The 20,412-nt window shown below is 38.4% G+C and overlaps 2 protein-coding genes across 2 annotated transcripts; one reads left to right on the top strand and one right to left on the bottom strand.

Annotated features, from left to right (window-relative positions):
- The first annotated feature begins 361 nt into the window (after nucleotides 1–361).
- On the top strand, nucleotides 362–8,652 carry slc23a3 (solute carrier family 23 member 3). Its single transcript, XM_019073809.2, has 12 exons — nucleotides 362–1,104; nucleotides 1,405–1,541; nucleotides 1,635–1,705; nucleotides 1,840–1,913; nucleotides 2,878–3,059; nucleotides 3,265–3,349; nucleotides 5,168–5,363; nucleotides 5,460–5,710; nucleotides 5,827–5,932; nucleotides 6,634–6,801; nucleotides 6,899–6,994; nucleotides 7,417–8,652. The coding sequence occupies exons 1-12, from the start codon at nucleotides 970–972 to the stop codon at nucleotides 7,677–7,679; spliced, it is 1,764 nt and encodes a 587-aa protein (XP_018929354.2). The 5' UTR covers nucleotides 362–969; the 3' UTR covers nucleotides 7,680–8,652.
- Nucleotides 8,653–8,763: 111 nt separating this feature from the next.
- LOC109056610 (indian hedgehog B protein-like) lies at nucleotides 8,764–15,180 on the bottom strand. Its single transcript, XM_019073807.2, has 3 exons — nucleotides 14,177–15,180; nucleotides 12,272–12,533; nucleotides 8,764–10,411 (listed from the first exon to the last, which is right to left on the bottom strand). The coding sequence occupies exons 1-3, from the start codon at nucleotides 14,474–14,476 to the stop codon at nucleotides 9,732–9,734; spliced, it is 1,242 nt and encodes a 413-aa protein (XP_018929352.1). The 5' UTR covers nucleotides 14,477–15,180; the 3' UTR covers nucleotides 8,764–9,731.
- Nucleotides 15,181–20,412: the final 5,232 nt, after the last annotated feature.

Genomic DNA, 20,412 nt, shown 5'->3' with positions numbered 1-20,412 from the left:
ACTGATTGTAATTGAAACAGTTGTGATTGTGTTCATTGCAATTAAATTAAAACATATTATAGATTAAATTAATATGAAATGCAATTAGATAAAAATTAGAGAGCTTTTATGACCCATATTAGTAGGACTTCAGTATCTTAATAATATATAATTTCATGATTGCTTCTGTTGTCTTTGAAATATGGTAGAAGTGCACTGCTGAAATTAAAATATACTTACTGTCATTTCTACTGAATATATATATATACACACACACACACACACACACACACACACACACACATACAGATATATTTGTAATTACCCATTTGTAATGAAATTTCAATTCAGTGCATTTAAAATGTATACATTTTAAATGTAATTTCTTTTAATACACTTCAGTTAAATTATGATCAAGTTCTTTACATGTGCTTTAATATGTTAGTCAACACATAAAAATAAGTGCACTTCTTTAAAGCATGACAAAAGATAATTAAAACAATGATTTAAAATGTATTTAAAGTAAAACTTTTAATTTGACTTTATTAAAGTGCACTTTTTACTTTCTGTAAGTGTGCTTAAGGGGCATTTTATTTCACATATTAGCTGCAAGAACAGTTTTTTTAAAGAAAGCTTTTAAGATTTGAAGTACACTAGAGTTGCTATTAAGCACACTTCTTTTTTCAAAAGGGTTAGTTAACAGTAATCTTACAGTCAAAAACACAGATTTCACCACAAGCCATATATCAGCTTCCCAAGCAAAGCTGTTGCAATAATCCATTGTTATTTTAAGTCAATAGGAAGATAATGATTAAAAGGAGTAATGCTGATGAAAAACCACACGTTGCATAACTGAGTCAAAGGCCATCATATGAGGAGGAAACGGAGAGAGAAAGAAAGAAGGAATTTAGTTAACACTGTAAACAGAGTGACAGCACAAATAGTATTTTAAGGTAAGACAAAGAAGAAGGAAAGAAAAAGGAGAAAACAATGGTGAAGGCTCATAGATGTAAGAAACTGTCATGTAAAGAGCAACCTTTGGACCCAGAAAGGCATGGAAGAATAGAGAGCCTAGATGTGAATTCCAGTCCTTCATTGTTGCTGAATATTGCCCTTGCACTCCAAGTAAGTATTTATTTATTTATATTTCTTATCTCTCTGCAAGTTAATACATTCATATAGCACAGCAGAGTACAATAAAAGCATGCACTTAAACTCCTGTGTGGATCACAGCTATACACTAGTTGTTGAAATTGAAGTCATCCTTGATTTTCTTTTGTAACTAGAAAATATACTTTCACATTTTAGTTACAAATGCTGAAATCTTACCTCATAATGAATTACATAGATGGGAAGTTCTCAGAGCAAACATCGAAAACAACAACTGAAAAAGTAAAAAGTGTTTTGCTCTCTGTCTCCATGCAGCATGTGTTGGTACTGTCCTCTCTGTGTGCGCTGGTTGTGGAAACACTCATTCAGGAAGTAGACAAAGACAGAATAGTGGCCTATGTGTTCTTTAACTCAGGTATATCTACACTGCTGCAGAGCTGGATTGGATCACGGTAAGATTACATTTATCCTGTTGCTTTCCATGTAAGCTGATATCATTGTACTAAAGAATCTATAGGGATAAGTCCAATGTTTCCTCTGTTTAGTTTGCCATTGATCCTGGCTCCATCTTTGGACTTTTTGATCCCTTCCTTGGCTCTGCTTTCTGCTCAGTCAGGTGAGAATGGCAGAATTAAAATGAAGCCAAAGACAATCTTAATACCTACCCAATAAAACATACTAACAAACCCAATGAAACCCATTTACAGAAAAAAATTAAATATCACTGGTGCTGATTGTATTGTGTGTTAGGGACTGCTGTGGCCTGCAGGGGGCAGTGCACTGAACCAGAGGAGCCTGTGGCCCCAGCACACCCAATAAGAGAGGTAGAGCACAGTGCTGTCCATGGTGCTGAACATTCAGACCACCCTCCACTGTCACATTGTTCTACAGTAGCGCATAGTAACAGCAGATCCCACTTCCCAAAAAGAAGCAGGCAAATTTACTTATTTATTTTATTTATTTATTACAGCTAACAAAAACCATTTAAACAGTTCTGCTACTTGAAATAAAGTAAATGCTAACTGAAATAAAACATGTATTTATTTAAGGGTTTTTAAAGGTAAATAAAAAAAATTGCTTCTTGAAATAAAATACATTTTAACTGAAATAAAATAATTAAACTTTATGTCAGCTAGTTGCCATGGCAACATTTCAAATTTTCATGGAAAAACCAAAATAACTAAAACGAAATAAACAAATTAATAAAATTTATCAAAAACTATGTACAAAAGAAATAATAAAAATGACAAAAGACACACCAAAATTGCTACAACTTTAACTAAAATGAAAATGAAAATAAAATATAAAAATAAAATTAAATTCAAAATATTAACAAAAAATATAATAGTATATAAATGATACTAAATTAACAGAAATGCTTCTTGTGCACCAAATTAGCATATTAGAGTGATTTCTGAACAATCATGTGACTGAAGTAATGATGCTGAAAATTCAGCTTTGCATCACAGGAATACGTTACATTTTACAAATTAAATTAAACAAAACAGTTATTGTAAAAGTATTTGTAATAATATTCCACGCTATTACTGTTTTAAATAAAATCAAATTGAAAATATCACCAAAAACTGTAATATATAAATGATTTATTTTTGTATTTATTTTTAAGATAAGCAAATATTTGATATATATGTTATGTTGACAGTTCATATTCATCTTGATTTGTATGTACTTAATGTGTCTATGCAAGTTTGTCAATGCTTGTCCATTAAAGCTTCATTATACTTATTATACTTGCCGTATTGTGTGTATGTGTTGGTGTGTGTGCAGTTGAGAGGCATGGCTGTGGTTGCAGGTATGGTGCAGCTCGCTGTGGGTTTGACTGGTCTGGGTGGCTTTGCACTGGGACGTTGTGGACCATTAGTTCTGGCTCCTCTTCTCTGCATTCTGGGTTTTTCCATCTACAGGGAGGCAGCACTGTTTTGTTCTGACCACTGGGGCATGGCTGCACTGTAAGCAAACACTTTCCTGAAGTCTTTGATGAAAAAACAGCAGTTTATAATATTAGTAATTTGTAATATTCTTTATATTATTAATTGAACAATATAGAAACACCCTATAAGAAAGAATACATGTTTTTTTGCACTTTCGCACTCAGTATACAACTACATAGACACACATACTGCACTAAATAAAATTTTCTTTTTGTTTTTTCAGGGCAGTTGTTCTTCTGGTGATCCTGTCTCAGCATCAGCACTACTTTCTGCGGCTGTCAGTGTTCTCCGTCTGCAAGAGACTTTCTGTGAGTCAAATAAATTTTTTTTTAGGCTGGACTACACTGTAAAACTCAACTGATTTTAAAACACTTTGATACACTTGCTGATTTCTTTGTAAATGGCTATATTAATAGAGCATCATACACTAAATGACTTAGGATCACACACTAACTTGCACAGAAACGTGGCTCTAAGAGACCAATTGAAATAAGATGCTTGAAATGGTATGAAATATTAAACATGTTCGATATCCTCCAGCTGGTCAGAGTCAGTTCCCATCATACGCTACATGATTTTCTGTAAAATCTGCAGTCTGTCTCTGACTTTCGGAAACTTTCACTCGTCCAGACTGGAAAAGTATAGTGTATTCCAGACACTATTTTGATTTTGAGAGCCATTTCTGCATGTGCTTCTTCACTTTTTAATGTTGTGTGACTTGCCACAAAAAAAAAGAAGTTTACTTTCACTTCCAAAACTAGTCTAACATGATTTATGGGATTTCCTGTGTTGCACTGGTAGTCGAGCTCTTTTACAGCTTTTAACCTGCAGTACATTAGATCAGTGTTTTGCCTGTAAGAAGATTATATCATTGATCTGGGCAAAGTTTCCCAATGAAGATATGCCTTGTGTTACAGTGATCTTTGGCTAAAATGTTCTTAATTTAATATGAGGTTGAATGTTGTCAAAGGTTATGGGAAACAGTTTAAAGCTTTTTATGAATGATCGTAAGCTCGTATTGGAATCTTGCTTTTGGGAAATCCTTATTGGTTTTTCTCTGCTGTGTGGAACTAGACAGTGCCTGACTGTCTAGTTATTATTCTCATCCATCTGTGTGCGTCTGTGTAAATGTTTTGATGTGGGAGTGTTTGTGTGCAGCTTAAAATGTATGAAATACATTATCCAATTTTTTAAAGATTTTTTTTAAGTCATTTTTACCCTTTTATTCAACAAAGATGCATTAAATTGGTCAAAAGTGACAGTAAATACATTTATAATGTTACCAAAAATTTATATTTCAAATAAATGCGTAACACAAAAAACTTATCACAGAAATATTACAGTGTTGGGAGTAACGCATTACAAGTAATGCAAGTTTTCAAGTAACTAGTAAAGTAACACATTACTTTTTAATTTGCAAGAAAATATCTGAGTTACTGTTTCTGTTACTTTGCTTTCCCATTTATTGACTGACAGCTCTCCTGTCCCCATGTTGAGAGAAATCAGAAGTGCAGAGGTGTGAAAGGGCATTTACGTTTGTCAAAAATATAACTTTCCTATATTAAAAACAACTAAGCAAGCAAAATAACGTAAACAAAAAAACAAAACAAAAAGTAACTTTTCCACAACACTGAAATATTAAGCAACACAACTGTTTTCAAGATTGGTAATAATATTAAAAATTAAATAAAATTAAATAAAAAATTAAATAAAATATATTACAATAGAAAACAGTTCTTTTAAATTGTAATAATATTTCACTATATCACTGTCTTTATGGTTTTTTTTTATCAAATAAATGCACCCCTTAGGAGACTTTTAAAAATCATTTTAAAAATCTTACCAACCACAAACTTTTACATGTACTTATATATCGCATAGATTTAAAATGAGGCAAATGTGGCATCTGCAAATACATGATGACCTTTTTTTAGAACTACTGTTTTTCCATTTTTGCAATTAATTTTTACCATCTGGTCTTTTTGTATGTGAAATAATACAGGTGCAATGACATTTATGCACTAAAGGGTCCATATACTGTTGGGTCACTGTATGTAAGGTCCCTTTTTAGGTCCACGCCCTATAACAGATATATTGTCCCTGCTCTTTGTGCCCGTTCTGTGTAGGTCCTTCTGTCTGTGATGGTGACGTGTGGTGTTTGTGCTGCATTGGTGCGCTGGGGACATGTCCATCTGAACTCTGTGACCCAAATTGTCTCAACAAAGAGAAACGCCACCTTCATTCAGTCCAGGAACAGTCCACACTCATCTGACTTTGTCTTTCCTAATGACTCTGTACCCTGGCTGGACTTCCCCCTCCCTGGTAATGTGAAAGATCTGTTTTAGTTTTAGTAGCCTTGTAGCAGCGTGCTCGAAAGGTTATTTTTGCCTTTTTTTTATGTTTCTTGTGTACTTTCAGCACCAGCACTCCCCCTGCTGTCTGGAAAAAGCATTGCCGCAGGAGTGGCAGGAGGCCTGTCTAGCAGCATCAGCTCTTCGGCTGTGTACGTGGTGGCAGCTCGGCTCCTGAAGGCTCCTGTGCCCCCAGCACATGCCTGTAACAGGGGCCTGTGTGTGGATGGACTGGGAAGTGTGCTCTCTGGCCTGATGGGGGCGCCAGTAGGACTGTGCAGCAGTGTGCCTAATGCATGTGTTATTGGGCTCAGCCAGGTAAGAGACTGTATTGATGCTTACACAAAAGTATTATGATTGTTAGGTTTGCCTAGAATTAACTCTGTTAATGTTTATTGTAATATCTCTTCATGGTGTTTCTCTCTTTCTCTCAGTCTGGGTCCCGGAGCACAGTGCAGCTCACTGGGGTGTTGTTGTTAATTTTGGGTGTGTCTCCTCAATTAGCTCAGATGCTCTGCTCAGTCCCTCTGGCCATCCACGGTGATTATCATTTTAGATTTTTTTGTATCTTTATTTTATGATACACTAGATGGACAAAATTTTGGAATAATTAAGTTTTTTTTTTTTGAAAGAAGTCTGTTTTGCTCACCAAGGCTGCATTTATTTGATCAAAATATACAGTAAAATCAATAGTACAATTTATAAGTTTCAATATATTTAAAAATGTGATTTATTCCTGTGATGGCAAAACTGAATTTCCAACAGCCATTCTACTCCAGTCTTTAGTATCACATGAAATGATTTGCTGATTTGCTGCTCAAGACACATTTCTTCTTATTATCAATGTTGAAAACAGTATTTTTGTAGTTAAAAATTTTGGTTTAAAAAAAAAAAATGAAATAACACTTTTAATCAGCAGGAATGCATTAAATTGTTCAAAACTGACAATAAAGACATGTATACTGTTATAAAAGATTTCTATTTCAAATAAATGCTGGTCTTTTGGACAATAAGAAACTTTTTTTCCAAACATGCAAAGTTTTGAGCGGTAGTGTACTTTCCATCTTCGTAACTCATACTCTACCTCTATATCTCTCTGTCTTTCTTGACTTATACACAAATCCACACAGGAGTATACAGGTTTAGATTTCATCAGGTCAATCTATAGCTATGGTTTCAGCCTGAAGATTATGGCGTTATACTCATGGTCTAAATGTTTGCGTTTGCTCTTGTTCTCTCAGGTGCTGTGCTCGGTGTGACCTACACGCTTTCCGTAGCAACAGGCATAACTTATTTCCAACATGCAGATGTTGACTCTGGACGCAACATTTTCAACATCGGCTTCACAGTGTTCATGTCATTAGCACTGCCACGCTGGTTCAGACTTCACTCTAGTTTTATACAAACAGGTACGGTATAATGCAAGCGCTTCATTAAAGGACATTATATACATCATTTGGACACGAGTCCATTTTATTGTATGAATTTTCATCTCTTTGTATTCAGGTGTACCCAGTGTTGATGTGTTTCTCCAGTCTCTTTTAACCTTGCCCGTTTTCTTTGTGGGGGTTTTGGCTTTTCTTCTAGAGCACACTGTTTCAGGTAAAACAACACAGAAATACACTTACCATGCAAGTAGTTTGTGGTCTGAAAGGTTGTTTTAAAAGAAAGTATCATACAATTCTCACCAAGGCTGCATTTACAAAAATACAGTTAAAACAGTAATATTGTGAAAATGATTATTACAATTTAAAATGACTCTTTTCTATTTTAATATATTTTAACATTTAATTTATTCCTGTGATGCTTAAGAAACATTTCTTGTTATTATCAATGTTAAAAAAACCATTGTGCTGCTTCATATTTTAGTGGAAACTGTGATCATTTTTATTTCAGGATTTTTGATGAATTGATTCATTTGAAATGGAACTCTTTTGCAATATTATAAATGTATTTACTGTCATTTACTGCGTTTTTTCCTAAAATAGAGCACTAAATTAATGTCTGTGATTTTTTGTATTTAGGGACTTTGCCTGAGAGGGGTCTTGTGCGACATGAAGGCACAAAGAAGATTCTGTCTCTTGCTGACCAGCAGCAGGGTTACAGCTATAGTCCAAACGCGGTGTATGACCCACCTCCACTCGTGATGAAAGTGCTGGACCTGAGCGGCTTGAGGACCGTCCCGTTCTGTGCCTGCAGAAGCCCACCTGTTGAAGAGGTGGTAGTGACAGTACCAGAGATGTCTAGCCTATTACCTGACAAGGATGCTGCTGTTAGCAGTGGCTGAATTTTTGGTGTTCAGTCCAACTTTTATTTTAGTTTTTTAATATTTAACTTCTGGTTTGCTTTTTATAAACTGTGTTATGTTTATGAGTGGTACAGTTTTGCATTAATTCAGTTGTTCTCAACCTTTTTGACTCGAAGACCCCTTTAATCAACGAAATTTGTTTTTTTTTAAAGTTATTTATTAGATCATTTAAGTAAAGTTAGATTGTTTTATTTTATGAATAATATTACTAATATTGATAATTTATTAATAGTAATATATTAATTTGAGGCCCCCTCATGGGCCCCAGCCTCCGGTTCAGAATCACTGGATAGAGTGCTACAGTTGAGTTTCGGAGGTGAAATCCCATTCATTTTTTCTATAGGGAATCATTTTAAATCATTTTAAAGATTTTTAAACCTGTTTTGAGCTTCAAGGTTCTGTACTGGTGATAAATGTTTTTCTTAGAATTTGTAATGGAAAAACTACATTACCCTTGATACCTTGCAGAAAATTCGACCAATGAGAGAGCAAGTGAACAAAATTTGGCAAAAGAGCTAGCAGAGAACATCCACTGCATGAATCTTCACAAATAACATACTCTTCTGGTGCACCTACTCTTAAAATAGCTAAATATTTAAATATATATTAATATTTTCAATAAATGTAAAATATGTAGTTTTTATAGCTATAATTAAAATGTTTTTTATTTTTATTTTATTTATTTTTTAACCAGCATTTTTAATTTATGTCATTGGCAATGCTTCATTGTATTTTAGTTCTTTCCCTCACTAAATCCAGTACACCAGTCTTGTACCTTTGTCTTTATGTCTGATTTTCGAATAACTTTTGTATATTAAATAAACATTTGTGATGATGTGATTCACCTCATAGCTGGTTGATTTGGTTTCATGGCTTGTAATGCCAAAATAAGTCTTTTAAAATCCCTATTGGAAAAATGAATGGAAAAAATACTTCCGGAACCAACGCAGCTGAAAAAGTGTCTGAACACTAATGCACTCTATTAATACACCCTATACATTTTAGCATGGAGTTCTGAAAACAGAGAAATTTAGTCAGCAGACTAAAGAAAGACAAAGGCAGATATTTCCATAATCTTTAATTCTGAAAAATAGATCTTTAAATAGTTTTACAAATATTATATAATTTCTGACATCTTTAAGTAAAATGTAAATAATGCCACAAAACCGATAAATACAGTAAGTTGTATGGGAAACTGAGTATTACTGCATAAAGCACACATAAGGACTACATAAACTGGCATAAACATTGCTACACATTGCACAGAGTTAACTCTTAAAGGAGCTTTCATAAAAGTACTCAACACCCTAATAATGTATGCTAGATGGAGAAATACAGTGTACAATGTGACCATTAAATACTTGATTAAGTTGGGACAGACACCTCTACGTTTACAGTGAGAAACATGTAACTGACCATATGAAAGAATGCAAAACATGTTATCATAAACAGCTCTGGACCAGAACGTACATTTTTCTGATGTTTAAAGACTTTAACCCAGTTGTAAAGTGTATGTTCTATGGGAGTGTTTGTGTGTACCTTCCACTCTCATTTCTTTTCTAACAGAACTTCCTCCTCCGTCTCAAACCTTATCAGGCCGCGTTGGTCTGATTGCCTGTGGTTGAGTCACTGCATACCTGAGTATAAAGCGAATTCATCTATAGTTTCCTCACTTCCATGCCTATAATGATATGTTTATTGAATGTGTATGTGTGTATAAAAGAGAAAGAGACTGAATAGGAGATATCCGAGTGGAAGTGTGTGCGTCTTGATATATTTGTGATAATGTTCCAGTGTAGGCAGTATAGAAAACCCATCTGAAAAGTGTTAAATATGGGTTTTAAAGATCAATTTTGTCACATCCAATGTCCACTTCCTCAAACGAGGCTCGACCCATTGAATAGCTTCATCCTTTCTAGTCTTTTAGGGTCTATTCAGGGTCATAACTGATTGTGTTCTTCATTTCAGGACTTACTTCGCTTTCTTTTAGATCCTTCCAAAACGTGACATTCTCATTCCCCATGCTTGTTTTCATCTGTCATTGTCCATCATGCTCCAGGGATGGAAGTGTGTTGGATCCAGCACACGAGTCCCAACCCAGTGCAGCAGTGAGGAATACCAGTGTATCCCCACAGCCTGATGTCCAACTGTCCCTCCCCAGCTAGAAAGTACCCTGAGTGGGCCAAAAACCCAGTGAGCCAGCCAGTGCTGGTCCACGGCTGCGTAGCAGGAGGAAACCACACCATTGACCACCACCGTGCCGTGACGGGTAAGCGGCGCAAAAACCCCCTTGTCCTCCTGTATTTGGATCCTAGTGACCCGGGACAGATGTCCCTGCTGTCCTGCTCCTCGTGTGGACACCACGCACTGACCTGGCAGCACGTCACTAGCAAATACAGACTTCAGCTCTGCACTTGCTACTGGCCCTGAGCAGTTCCCTTCGGATACAAACAGGAGATGCGCCGCTGTCAAGCTCAGTTTAGCACCCGAGTCCGTCTTGATGGTGTAGAACTGCTTCTCTGCAGAAGGATCGCGGTCTAGGAAGGCGATGACTTCGCTGTAGATGTGCGGCCCACTTCCATCGCTCTCTAATGAAGCGAGTACTTTTTCTCCAGGCTGTAAGCTGTCCATAGTCTTCACGCTTCCATCCTCAACGGTGACAAGAGCTGATGCGGGAAAACAGCCGCCGGTTTTTGCAGCCACAGAGTGCTCTGAAAGAGAAATATAATGACAAACTAACAATAAAATTGCCCTGTTTCTCTCCTTGATGCGCACAGTAGCCTAAAATAATTCCAAAGGTCTTGTGTGTTTATTAAAGCTCGGGTTTGGGTTGTTCAGCTGGCACAGTGCCTTTCTCAGATTAATCTTCAATCTTTAAAACACACACACCCAAGCACAAACACACTCCCGTTCTCATTGTAAACCCATAAAAATCCAATCAAACAGAGAGTTGCAGTGGCAAAATAACCTGGCGTGTGCAGGCAAACATTTCAAGCGCCATCCTTCAAGCTAATTCGTTTTTTCGCACAACTCTAGTCAGCAGGTAAAAATGCAATAAAAGCTGATAAATAACCACTTGATTGAATCCCAGCTCCCTATGACTTCTTTCCAACAGAAGTGACTGGGGTCTGGAGCGATTTATACACTAGAAAAACCAGAATGAGTCTTAAGTCTCTGTTGAGTCCTACACAAATATTTGGGAAAGGTAAGTATCAAGGCCAGGTGATAACACAGGCTGAGATAAGAGATCTGAGAAAAGGGGACAACAGAGTTGCCGTCTGGAAAACAAAGGGCTTGGTTAATCATCTCACAGCACTTTAGCAGCCAGTCCTACTTCTTAAGGCACATTCTCTCTCTCTCTTACATAAACACGCACGCATACATATTTACTCTTATGCGCTTCTAGCATATGTATGCGTGCTCACAACTCCAAATTTAATACTGTTTTGTTTATATTTGAGTTCTGAAGAACTTATTTTATATGATATTTCGTAATGTTGTATCATCTCTGGTTAACTGTATCTTTCTTCTTTTTATACTGAAGTACGTGCCTGAAATCTTGCAATAACAGTTGAAGAAGCCGAATGAAGAACACACCTATAGAGGACTTTGATAGAGCAGAAGTAGACAACAGGTATTGCTTGTGTTTGCATGCTCTATCAGAAAGATAACAGAAGGGCCTCAAATATGTCCACACACAGGTCTCATTTCTCTTTAGCAGTGGTGAAATACTCTGCAGACATTTTTGAAAAATGATACTTTATATTAAAATCTGTAGACCTTTTTTTTCTGCACTGCCTATGCAGGAAGATATAATGAACTCTGAAGAACTGATTGAAGTAGAATAAGTTACCAAGTTGAACAGTCCCAGATTTTTATTGGTAGCTAGGTGATGAGATAAACAAATAATCCAAAACATTTGCAGAAAGAAGTATCACGAAGAAAAGGTGTTGCAAGTTAAGTAAGTGTGTTAAATCAAATTACTTCATTATCTTCAATGAGAAGACAATGTGTGCAACAGGTAATTTTTAACATCCAAAAAATGAAAATGCAGGTCTCAAGAGAACTAGAGACAATAAAACACTAAATGGGTGCACTTTTACTTTCCTTGTTGTCTGGCCAATAATTTGGTCTCTGGTGACTCAGGTAGAGGCAGGTGTTTAAGGTTTAATGATGTGTTCTGTTACCTGTTGTTACCTTCATCCCAGGTCTACTACTTATCTCACCCAAGTTAATGAGAAATGACCATCTTTACCACAATAGGACACACCTGATTTAACTGCACACTGAACACATATGAACCGTTCAGTCTGGAGTCTCTTCATTCAAACATCAGAGATCAGACCGGACAGTTTTACACCATCAATCATAACCCTGTTTTTTTAATTCACATAATATTCCAATTTCCCCCTTTTAGATGTAGTGAACTCAACTATAACTGTAAACTATTGAAGTTCAGTGAATAAAGTCTATGGCTGAATGTTACATTATATTACTCTGTATACCACATAGGTTACGTTTTATATAGTTTTGTATTGTAAATAAACAGATATATGTAGTGTCAGCCCTACCTGACTTGACGCTGCAGTGGATGTAAGATTTGGACTCATAGTAGACCCAATCAAATCCGGCCTCCACCGCGAGACGTGCCAACATGCCATATTTATTACGGTCTCGATCAGAGGTGGTGATATCGACAGCTCTTCCTTCGTAATGCAGCGAATCTTCAAAGTGATTGCCGTCTTCATCCCAACCCTCGGTCACCCTGAGCTTCACCCCGGGCCACATGTTCATTACAGAGATAGCCAGAGAGTTCAGCTTATCTTTACAGCGCTGTGAATGCAACAAGGAAAGATGTTTAGACCTGGGTTACACACGTGGAAGATGATGGCCTGCATTTACTGGAATTTTGCAAGAAATACGCAAGCAAGACAAGTTATAACTCCAAAGGGCAAAACAGTCTGAATCTCTCTCTCTCACACACACAAAGACTTTCATCACAGGGCAAGACAGAAGACAGGCAGAATAATGCAAATGACACTGATTTCTGTTGTTGTGGTTCATAAAAACATATCTAGAGATCTGCAAATGATACTTTTAAGAGTCCAGGATCACCTCCTTAGTGAGTTGAAGTGTATGGCTATAACACCACAAATAATATCTGAAATAGATCAACAGGCTAAATCTTTAAATCTTGTTTAAATAAAGATACTTTGATTACTCTGATTTAAGTTTTTGAAATTAGTATTTAACTTCCATTTGTTTACCCTGTTTTGTATCTTCCATGCAGAGCTCACCGTACACTTTCCAATAATTCATTTTGCTTTCCTAAATAAATTAGAATTTATTCCTATATTAACTATATTAACAGTTTTTCCACATTAACATGCCATACAATATGCCATAGTTTTTGTTTTTAACTCAGGCACCTCTCTTTCATGCCTGAAGAGTTTGTTTTCAAAAGCACCCACGTAAAACATTACATAAGGACAAATTATTGAATCATGAGGGGAAACGAGTGATGCTTGAACCCACAAATATATACTGACTTATTTTTACCATCCCACAGGTATTTTTCAATGACCAAGGTACAAAATGTTGAGTGATTCACTTTTACTTATTTAACCTAACCACATTCACCACCCTTTAGAATACACAAGACAAATTTGCTTTAAACAGCAAATTCATATTTCGGCATGGAAACAAGCGTTCATTGCCAAAGCACAGATATACTGTAACTAACCACAATTTCTGGCAATATCGGTTTCATTATTTGGAAAGGAAATAAGAGTCATAAGTTCAGTTTCATGAGACATTTAAGATTTATTTATAAATTGTTAAATAAACCACAAACTAAATGGAAAGTTTACTTATTTTTGAAACTATTTCCATTTATGACTAAGTCATACTCTAATGTTAGTTTTAGTGTGAGTTAACATGAAAAAAATATATATGTTTTTTAAATATTCACATTGTACATAAAAGAGCACATGAACAAGTATTTGACAGGTCCTAGATTTTCCTTGAATGACCTGTAACATCATATTCTCAAGTCATTTAGCAAACAATCTGCTTTATGCTTTGAAGAACTAAGAAACCAATATGCTGATCTGAAAGACCAGCAATGTAACATCAATAACTTTTTTAAATCCCCAAAGAACCATACAGCCAAACTCAAGACACCAAACGTAAGGTTTTTTTTTTAAAAAAAAAAGGAAAAAAAAAAAAAACCATAAGATTCTCTGCTGAACCCGAGAGCCATCGAAGAAGCTTTATTATTAAGCGATTTTAAGAGACAAACCGCTGTCAGCAATCAATTCCTCTGAAAGCTGTGAAGATCGATAGGAGCGCGTCGGTGGGACTGAGCAAAGGGCACACCGCTGAGCAACAGGTTTAATGCGCTCGCAATCGAATCAGAGCCACTGAGTGTGTTTCTAATGGGCAGATAATTGAATTCATTCGAGCTGCATTATTACCTGCGTCATGAGTCGATCCGCACCTGTGTTCTCCTCATCTTTGAAGATGATATCGGGGTTGTAGTTCGGTGTGAGCTCTTTAAAGCGCTCCGAGGTCCTGGTGATCTTGCCCTCGTGTCTCCCACTGGCTCCCAGTGTCTTTTCGGCTACATTTGGACTAAACTGCTTGTAATTAAGGGGTGTCAGTTTCTTTGGAGGCCGCCTTTTCCCATGTCCCCTCCCCGGCCCACAGCCCTCGTTAACAGGTGCGAAAATCAGGGCGCAGCCGACGAGGAGCCCAAACACCACGGGGAGACGCATTCCACCCCAACCCGCCGGGCACTCCGACACGGAGTGGTACGGTGGCACAGCTCGCCGTTCAATGAGAAACTACCCCCCGGAAGAACCTTATTCCCCCCCACGGGGTAAAAGATGGGGAGGACAAAACCTCTACTTCTTTATCACCCTTATCCTCGCCATCGTCCGTGCGTAAAAGTCGCTTTACGCAGAGGCTGTCATGGAGAGACGCCGGAGAAAAGATCCAGTGATACCAAGTGTTCAGTGCCCATAGAATGCGAAACGCTGGTCTCTCGAGAAAATCACCGAAATGAGAGTGAGCAGGCAAGTCCATTTATTTATCTAACAGATTCTACGAGCGAGAGATACAGGGTGACTCCGACGCACACAGGGAGAGCTGTCAGACTCGGAGAGACTGCTGCGGCTGCTGTCTTTGAATGAGCACGTCCTTTGGCGCACGTCAAGTGATCTGAGTTGCCGGCGAACTGAGACCGCACCCTGCCAGTTTTTGCCCCTGTCTATCCCTGCCTGCCACTCCTCCCCATGGGTCACATTGGGTGCGTCGTATACCCACCGGCTCCCTTTAACGCTTCACAGCGCCTGGCTGGGCAAACACAAGTCTCGGGGAATAACTGTGGAATCAGACTCTCCCATTCATAGATCCACAAATAGAGAACGAGCCTGGCTGCTCCTCAAACAAACGTGAGCGACTGCTGCCCTCCCCTACCTCTTTATAACATTGATACGCTTCAGGAAACACACTAGACGAACTTGGCGCATTCGTTTAAATGATTGATCATTTATTCATCAGAAGACGCCCGTTTGTTTAGGCTGTTCATTTTTGGTGACAGGTGTAACGACGTTGCTTATGACTCAAAGACAAGTAATTTTTTTTTGTCCTGATCTATTGTTATGCAATGTTACATAAAAGTAAAGTGGTGTCTACAAATAAGAGAAATGGGGATGTTGTTTGCATTAGTAGTTTGGCAATGTTTTCTTAAAAAAAAAAACAGTAAAGCAATTTTGTTTTCATATAATAATATTTGACAACACTTACTTGTCCAGACAGGTCAAATTCAGTATGGTGTAACAAATAGGAAGGAAGCCATTTTTGGTGTTATGTGATCCCTTCGACCCTCATCACTATGTGTCAGGCCATTAAAAATTGCACATTTTAAATAAAATGGAATAACTCTCAATATTTGTGACTTTAAAAAACATTTGTACTAGATTTCAAAATTATTCCTTCTTTGTCATTTTGGGCATCCTTATCTGCATTGACCTTCATGGCAATACATTATAGCTTATGGACAAGACAAGCACTGTGAAAATTCAGTTGAGCTGAAAAAATGTTGGTTTGTGTATTACAGCCTCCTGGTTCCAGGTTCTATTCACATCAGCTGCTCAATGGATCTTATTTGTATCAGATATTAAAGGACAGAGCTCCGGTGTGTGCTGGCCTATGCTGAGGTAATGGGCAGTGGTGGGACCTGCATGAGGGGTTCACTGTTCTAACTGAAGATGAAGCTGGTAAAGACGGGAGCATATAGCTTGGAAGACTGTTACACAGGAGCAGCTCTATTCTACAGCACTGAGAGAAGACGCTCCACATACACAAGTCATGACTGTGTGGAGGTAGCCAGCGGTCAGCACCTTAAGAACAGATATATCCACGACACTCGAAGTCTGTTCACTTTCTCTTTAAATGAGGGAAAGGAAGCAGACCCAAGTCTTCCAAATTAGCTCTGCAAATATTTGCCGGAAGGGGGCTAGTGGTTTTGTGCCCATTTCAAAAGCAAATTTAACAGACGTGGTGTTTGGTGTTGATTTATTCATTTATTTTTATTATTTATGTCTGTAAATATCAAAGTATTTTAGGTTTGGGGGTTGGTATGTCCTCATTTGGAACAAGGAGTAAAAGAGAGTAATTGAGTGGATGAGGAACACACTACTGTCACTCTTCCAATCAAACTCACTTTCACTTTGACCATTTGGTGCAGGTCAGTGTGAAACCCATCCCTCATTCCTACCATCATGGCCTATTGCTCCTCTAATCAATCATTAAATTATTATTCCTTCCCTGCTGGTTGTTTAAAACTCTCTTAATGACTATTTATATTGAACTCTAATGGTTTTCTACCTTAACTGGACCCATCCATCCATTCTCCAAACTGCTTGTCCCATGTAGGATCACAGGGAACCCCACAGGCCAGTCCATCAGTGGGCTAACACACACATTCACTCACATCGATTGACTTTTTTTGTCTCTCCAATACACTTGCATCTCTTTAGATTGTAGAGCTTCCAGAGGAAACCCATGCCAACACAGGGCGAACATGCAAACTCCCCACAGAAAGGCTTCATTGCTCAGCAGGGAGTCCCAGGCTGTGTGGCGACAGTGCTACCCACTGAGCCACCATACCGCCCTGTATCTGGACCATTAATCTAAATATATTCTTAATATGAAAGAAGCACTCCATGAGTTACAGTCACTGGAGTCTTGAAGAACTTTGGCCAAGCTCTTCCCTAACTTACTGGTGACTTCCTTCCACTATAGCTCACCTTCCACAGATAGTTGATTTTATCTCCAGGTACCCAAGTCCTCATGGGAACCAGGTACGTTTGAGCAATCCCAGCATGCATAAATGGAATGCAGAGGATGAACTTGTTTTCAAGTTTTTGCATCTTGACTTTGGAGATCACAGAGACACAATTACAGAGTGTGTGGATCCCACTGAGCATGTCCTCTTCCCTTTGATGGACGTAAATAAAGACAAGGCTCCTTGCAGGCCTGCCTATTGAACTTGGCTGTTGACAATGCCCCAGAAGTGGTCAGATCCAGTCAGAAATCCCTTCTGCCCTCAAGAAAAGAGCCCACGTCCTTAAAGGCAACACAGCAGCGGCTGTTCCCCGTCAACCAGGCGATGCCAGTGGTTCAGACACCAACCCAGGCTCTTTTAGCGAGAGTCCATTGATGTAGCAGAGTTATTAATTTGCCCTGTGAAATAAGAGGACACCCGGGCCAAAACAGAGGGAGATGGGTGCCTTTCAAATAATGCCAGCCAGGGAGCCTTTCATCTGCTGTCAGTGGGGTGAGTGAACTGGGTCTGCTGGGTTCTCACATGGGCACCAGGGCTACCCACGGAACTAACCAACAAAGGGTGTGCAGGAGGGACAGGGAGCTTGAGTGCCGAGGGGGAGGAGAAAGAGAGAGAGAGAAAGAGCATGGCCAACTTGGTATTTCTCCACTATTAACTGGTAAACAACTCTGTTTTTAGTTGTTTTCGTTTTTTGGAATGGCGTTCTTGTGGATTGTGGTGGGATTCGGTGTTCTGTGAGCTGCTCTTTCACTCCCCTCAAGGTAATAGCAGCTTTTTTCCCTCACCGCTTCCTGCTGTCCCTAACAACCTCAGGGGAAAGAGGGGCAGTGCCCTCAAACTGGATGATAAACCTTGTAGGATCTTAACAGCCTCCATACTCTACTAATTCACTTTTCGGTGGAAGCCAATTGCAATTTCACAATTAAACACTCTTAGAAAAATCCAAAAATTTTACTTTTAGGCATAACAGTTTCTCACAATTGCAATACCCTTAAAGGAACAACTTTGTACCTTATCTACCCCTGAAACAGGGTTGTCCAATCCTGCTCCTGGAAGGTCAATATCATACAGAGTAAGGTCCAATCCTAATTAAACACACCTGAACCAATTAATCAAAGTCTTCAGGCATGCTAGGAACTTACAGGAAAGTGTGTTGGGGCAGGTTTGTTCTATAATCTGCAGGACTTTGGCCCTCCAGGAGCAGGATTGGACAATTCTACCCACAAACGGTGCATATTAATATGTAATGACTCATTTCCACCAAGTGGTATGGTTTGGTTCAGCACAGTACAATATGCAATTATGAATTTTTCTATTGTCTGAAGTTGTGAATGGTACCAAAATACACTGAAAAAAATAAGAATTTTTTTTTTTAGGATAAGTGGTTGCAAACAATTTATTTTAGCTACATTTAAACAAAAAAAAATTAAAGTAAGTCAGCTTAATTTGTTTATTTAAATGTAGCTAAAATAAATTGATTGCAAAATTTTTTCAGTGAAGTGAACTATGCCACTTTTTTTGGTACCCTTCCATTGAGGTAACTAGCTCAGTAGTTCGGTAGCTGAAGGGTGCAGCTAGATTCACTGCAGAAGGTTGATTGGTTGACAGAGAATGACAGCACAAGGAGAATCTCTTTTTTCTGCCATGCTGCTCATGCATGTTAGGCTTGTTTACATCAGAGTGTGCAAAAACAAACAAAAAAATATAACAGTGCATTTTATAATTTCATATTATCACACAGACAATGTTGCATTTTCTTCTTTGCGTGAGAATGACATTCATTGCTACTTTCCAGCATGCACCAATCTTATCAAGTTAGAGTACTGTTGGTGGTGGAAACGCAAGCCAGATAAGGGTGTACTGTCTCAAATCATGCCATACTGTATTGTACTGACATGTATCGCTCGATGGAAATAGCCATTAGAGCACCCTCAAGGTACTACCATGAACTTTTTAGGGTTAAATAAGGTACAAAGAAATCCCTTTGAGAGTACTGATTCAGTGACAAGCTTCACATTTTGCACAGTTTTTCTCAGAGCAAAAGGTGTGTCCCATTTTGCAAACTTTTACACTGTTCTGTGCCACATGGTAGCACAAGTACAGTAATGCTAGTAGTGCGTTCACACTGATATACACTAAGTGCTCCGTTTGAGACACTATCCTGCTAAAATTATTATACTAGATGACATTTACGTGCACAATGTATAGTACATCATTTGGGACTTCAGCTAAGGGCACCTGAATTCCAACTTCACTTCTGAAGTCTCTGGAGGCCTCTGTTTTGATTGGAGCAGAGACAGAAGATGTCACTGAATTCATTCATGCATGCAGAGAGCTGTGCAGCGTCAATGTCTGATTACTCCATTCCTCCACATGCAGTGGAGCACGAGGAGTGGTTGGGGCAGTCACAGCTGGAGCAAGCAGGGAAAAAATAATACCAGAGATGTATAAAAGCAGAGGCTAAAAGCAGCCTGAGCTAGCCGCCTGCTAAAAAAACAAAGAACTGCCCAGGGGACAAGCACAGGGTCAGGCAGTGTGGACCGGACTCGCCACAGCCGCGTCTCCACACGTTAGTGCTCCTGCCAAATGGCTGTAATTGAGGCCTAAAGTCAAGAGCCCTGAATAACTCAATGCATCAATAGCAGCTTGTGGGACCTCCCCCCTCTATGTTTCTCTTTACCTTCATAACCGACCTGAAATCGCCTTTTTTTTTTCATGGATGAGCTGAAACATCACTCACCTCCATGGTTGTGGTGACCTTTACTCTTGGCTTAATATATAAGATGATGAGATGAAAGGTGAGTTTCAGTGTTCCTGTTTCTAGAATAACTTTATTTTGTGTTAAGGATTAAGGAATTTTTTTTATTTAATTGATGCAGCATGTTTTAAAGTCAAAGGACATTTGCTCATTCAAAATGTCGCTCTGATTGTGGCCTATCCTATAAGAACCCAAAAGAAGTCAAAGTTGTTTGTGTTTCCCAGGGATACTGATATTGATTTTATTATTATTATGGTGATGATGGTGTCCAGTGTTGTTTTGCGTAACCAATAGCTGTGGAGGGATCCATGCTAATGGCAGCGTTTAAAATGAAGTGGGGCACATGCTGCACATTTCTGCCTGTTTATTGGTTCTACTGGGTTCTTCTCTCAGGCTTCAGAGGCCTGGGCTGCTTTTTTTTCCTGCACGCATGCCACAGCTGTGGTCCCTGTGGTGATGTTTCACTGCTCAGAATGGATTCACCAGCTCAAAAACGTTCTTATTATATTTATATTTTACTATACCGCTGCTGCCCTTGCCAGCTGTGTACTGGCTAACAGCCTGTTTCCTTTAAATAGGCTGTGACAATATGATTAAACAGC

Source organism: Cyprinus carpio, chromosome B9 (genome assembly GCF_018340385.1).
Source record: "Cyprinus carpio isolate SPL01 chromosome B9, ASM1834038v1, whole genome shotgun sequence".
In the NCBI taxonomy this organism is placed as follows: Eukaryota; Metazoa; Chordata; class Actinopteri; order Cypriniformes; family Cyprinidae; genus Cyprinus; species Cyprinus carpio.
Note: the sequence above shows the minus strand (reverse complement) of the source record. Positions and strands in the feature narration are given on the sequence as shown.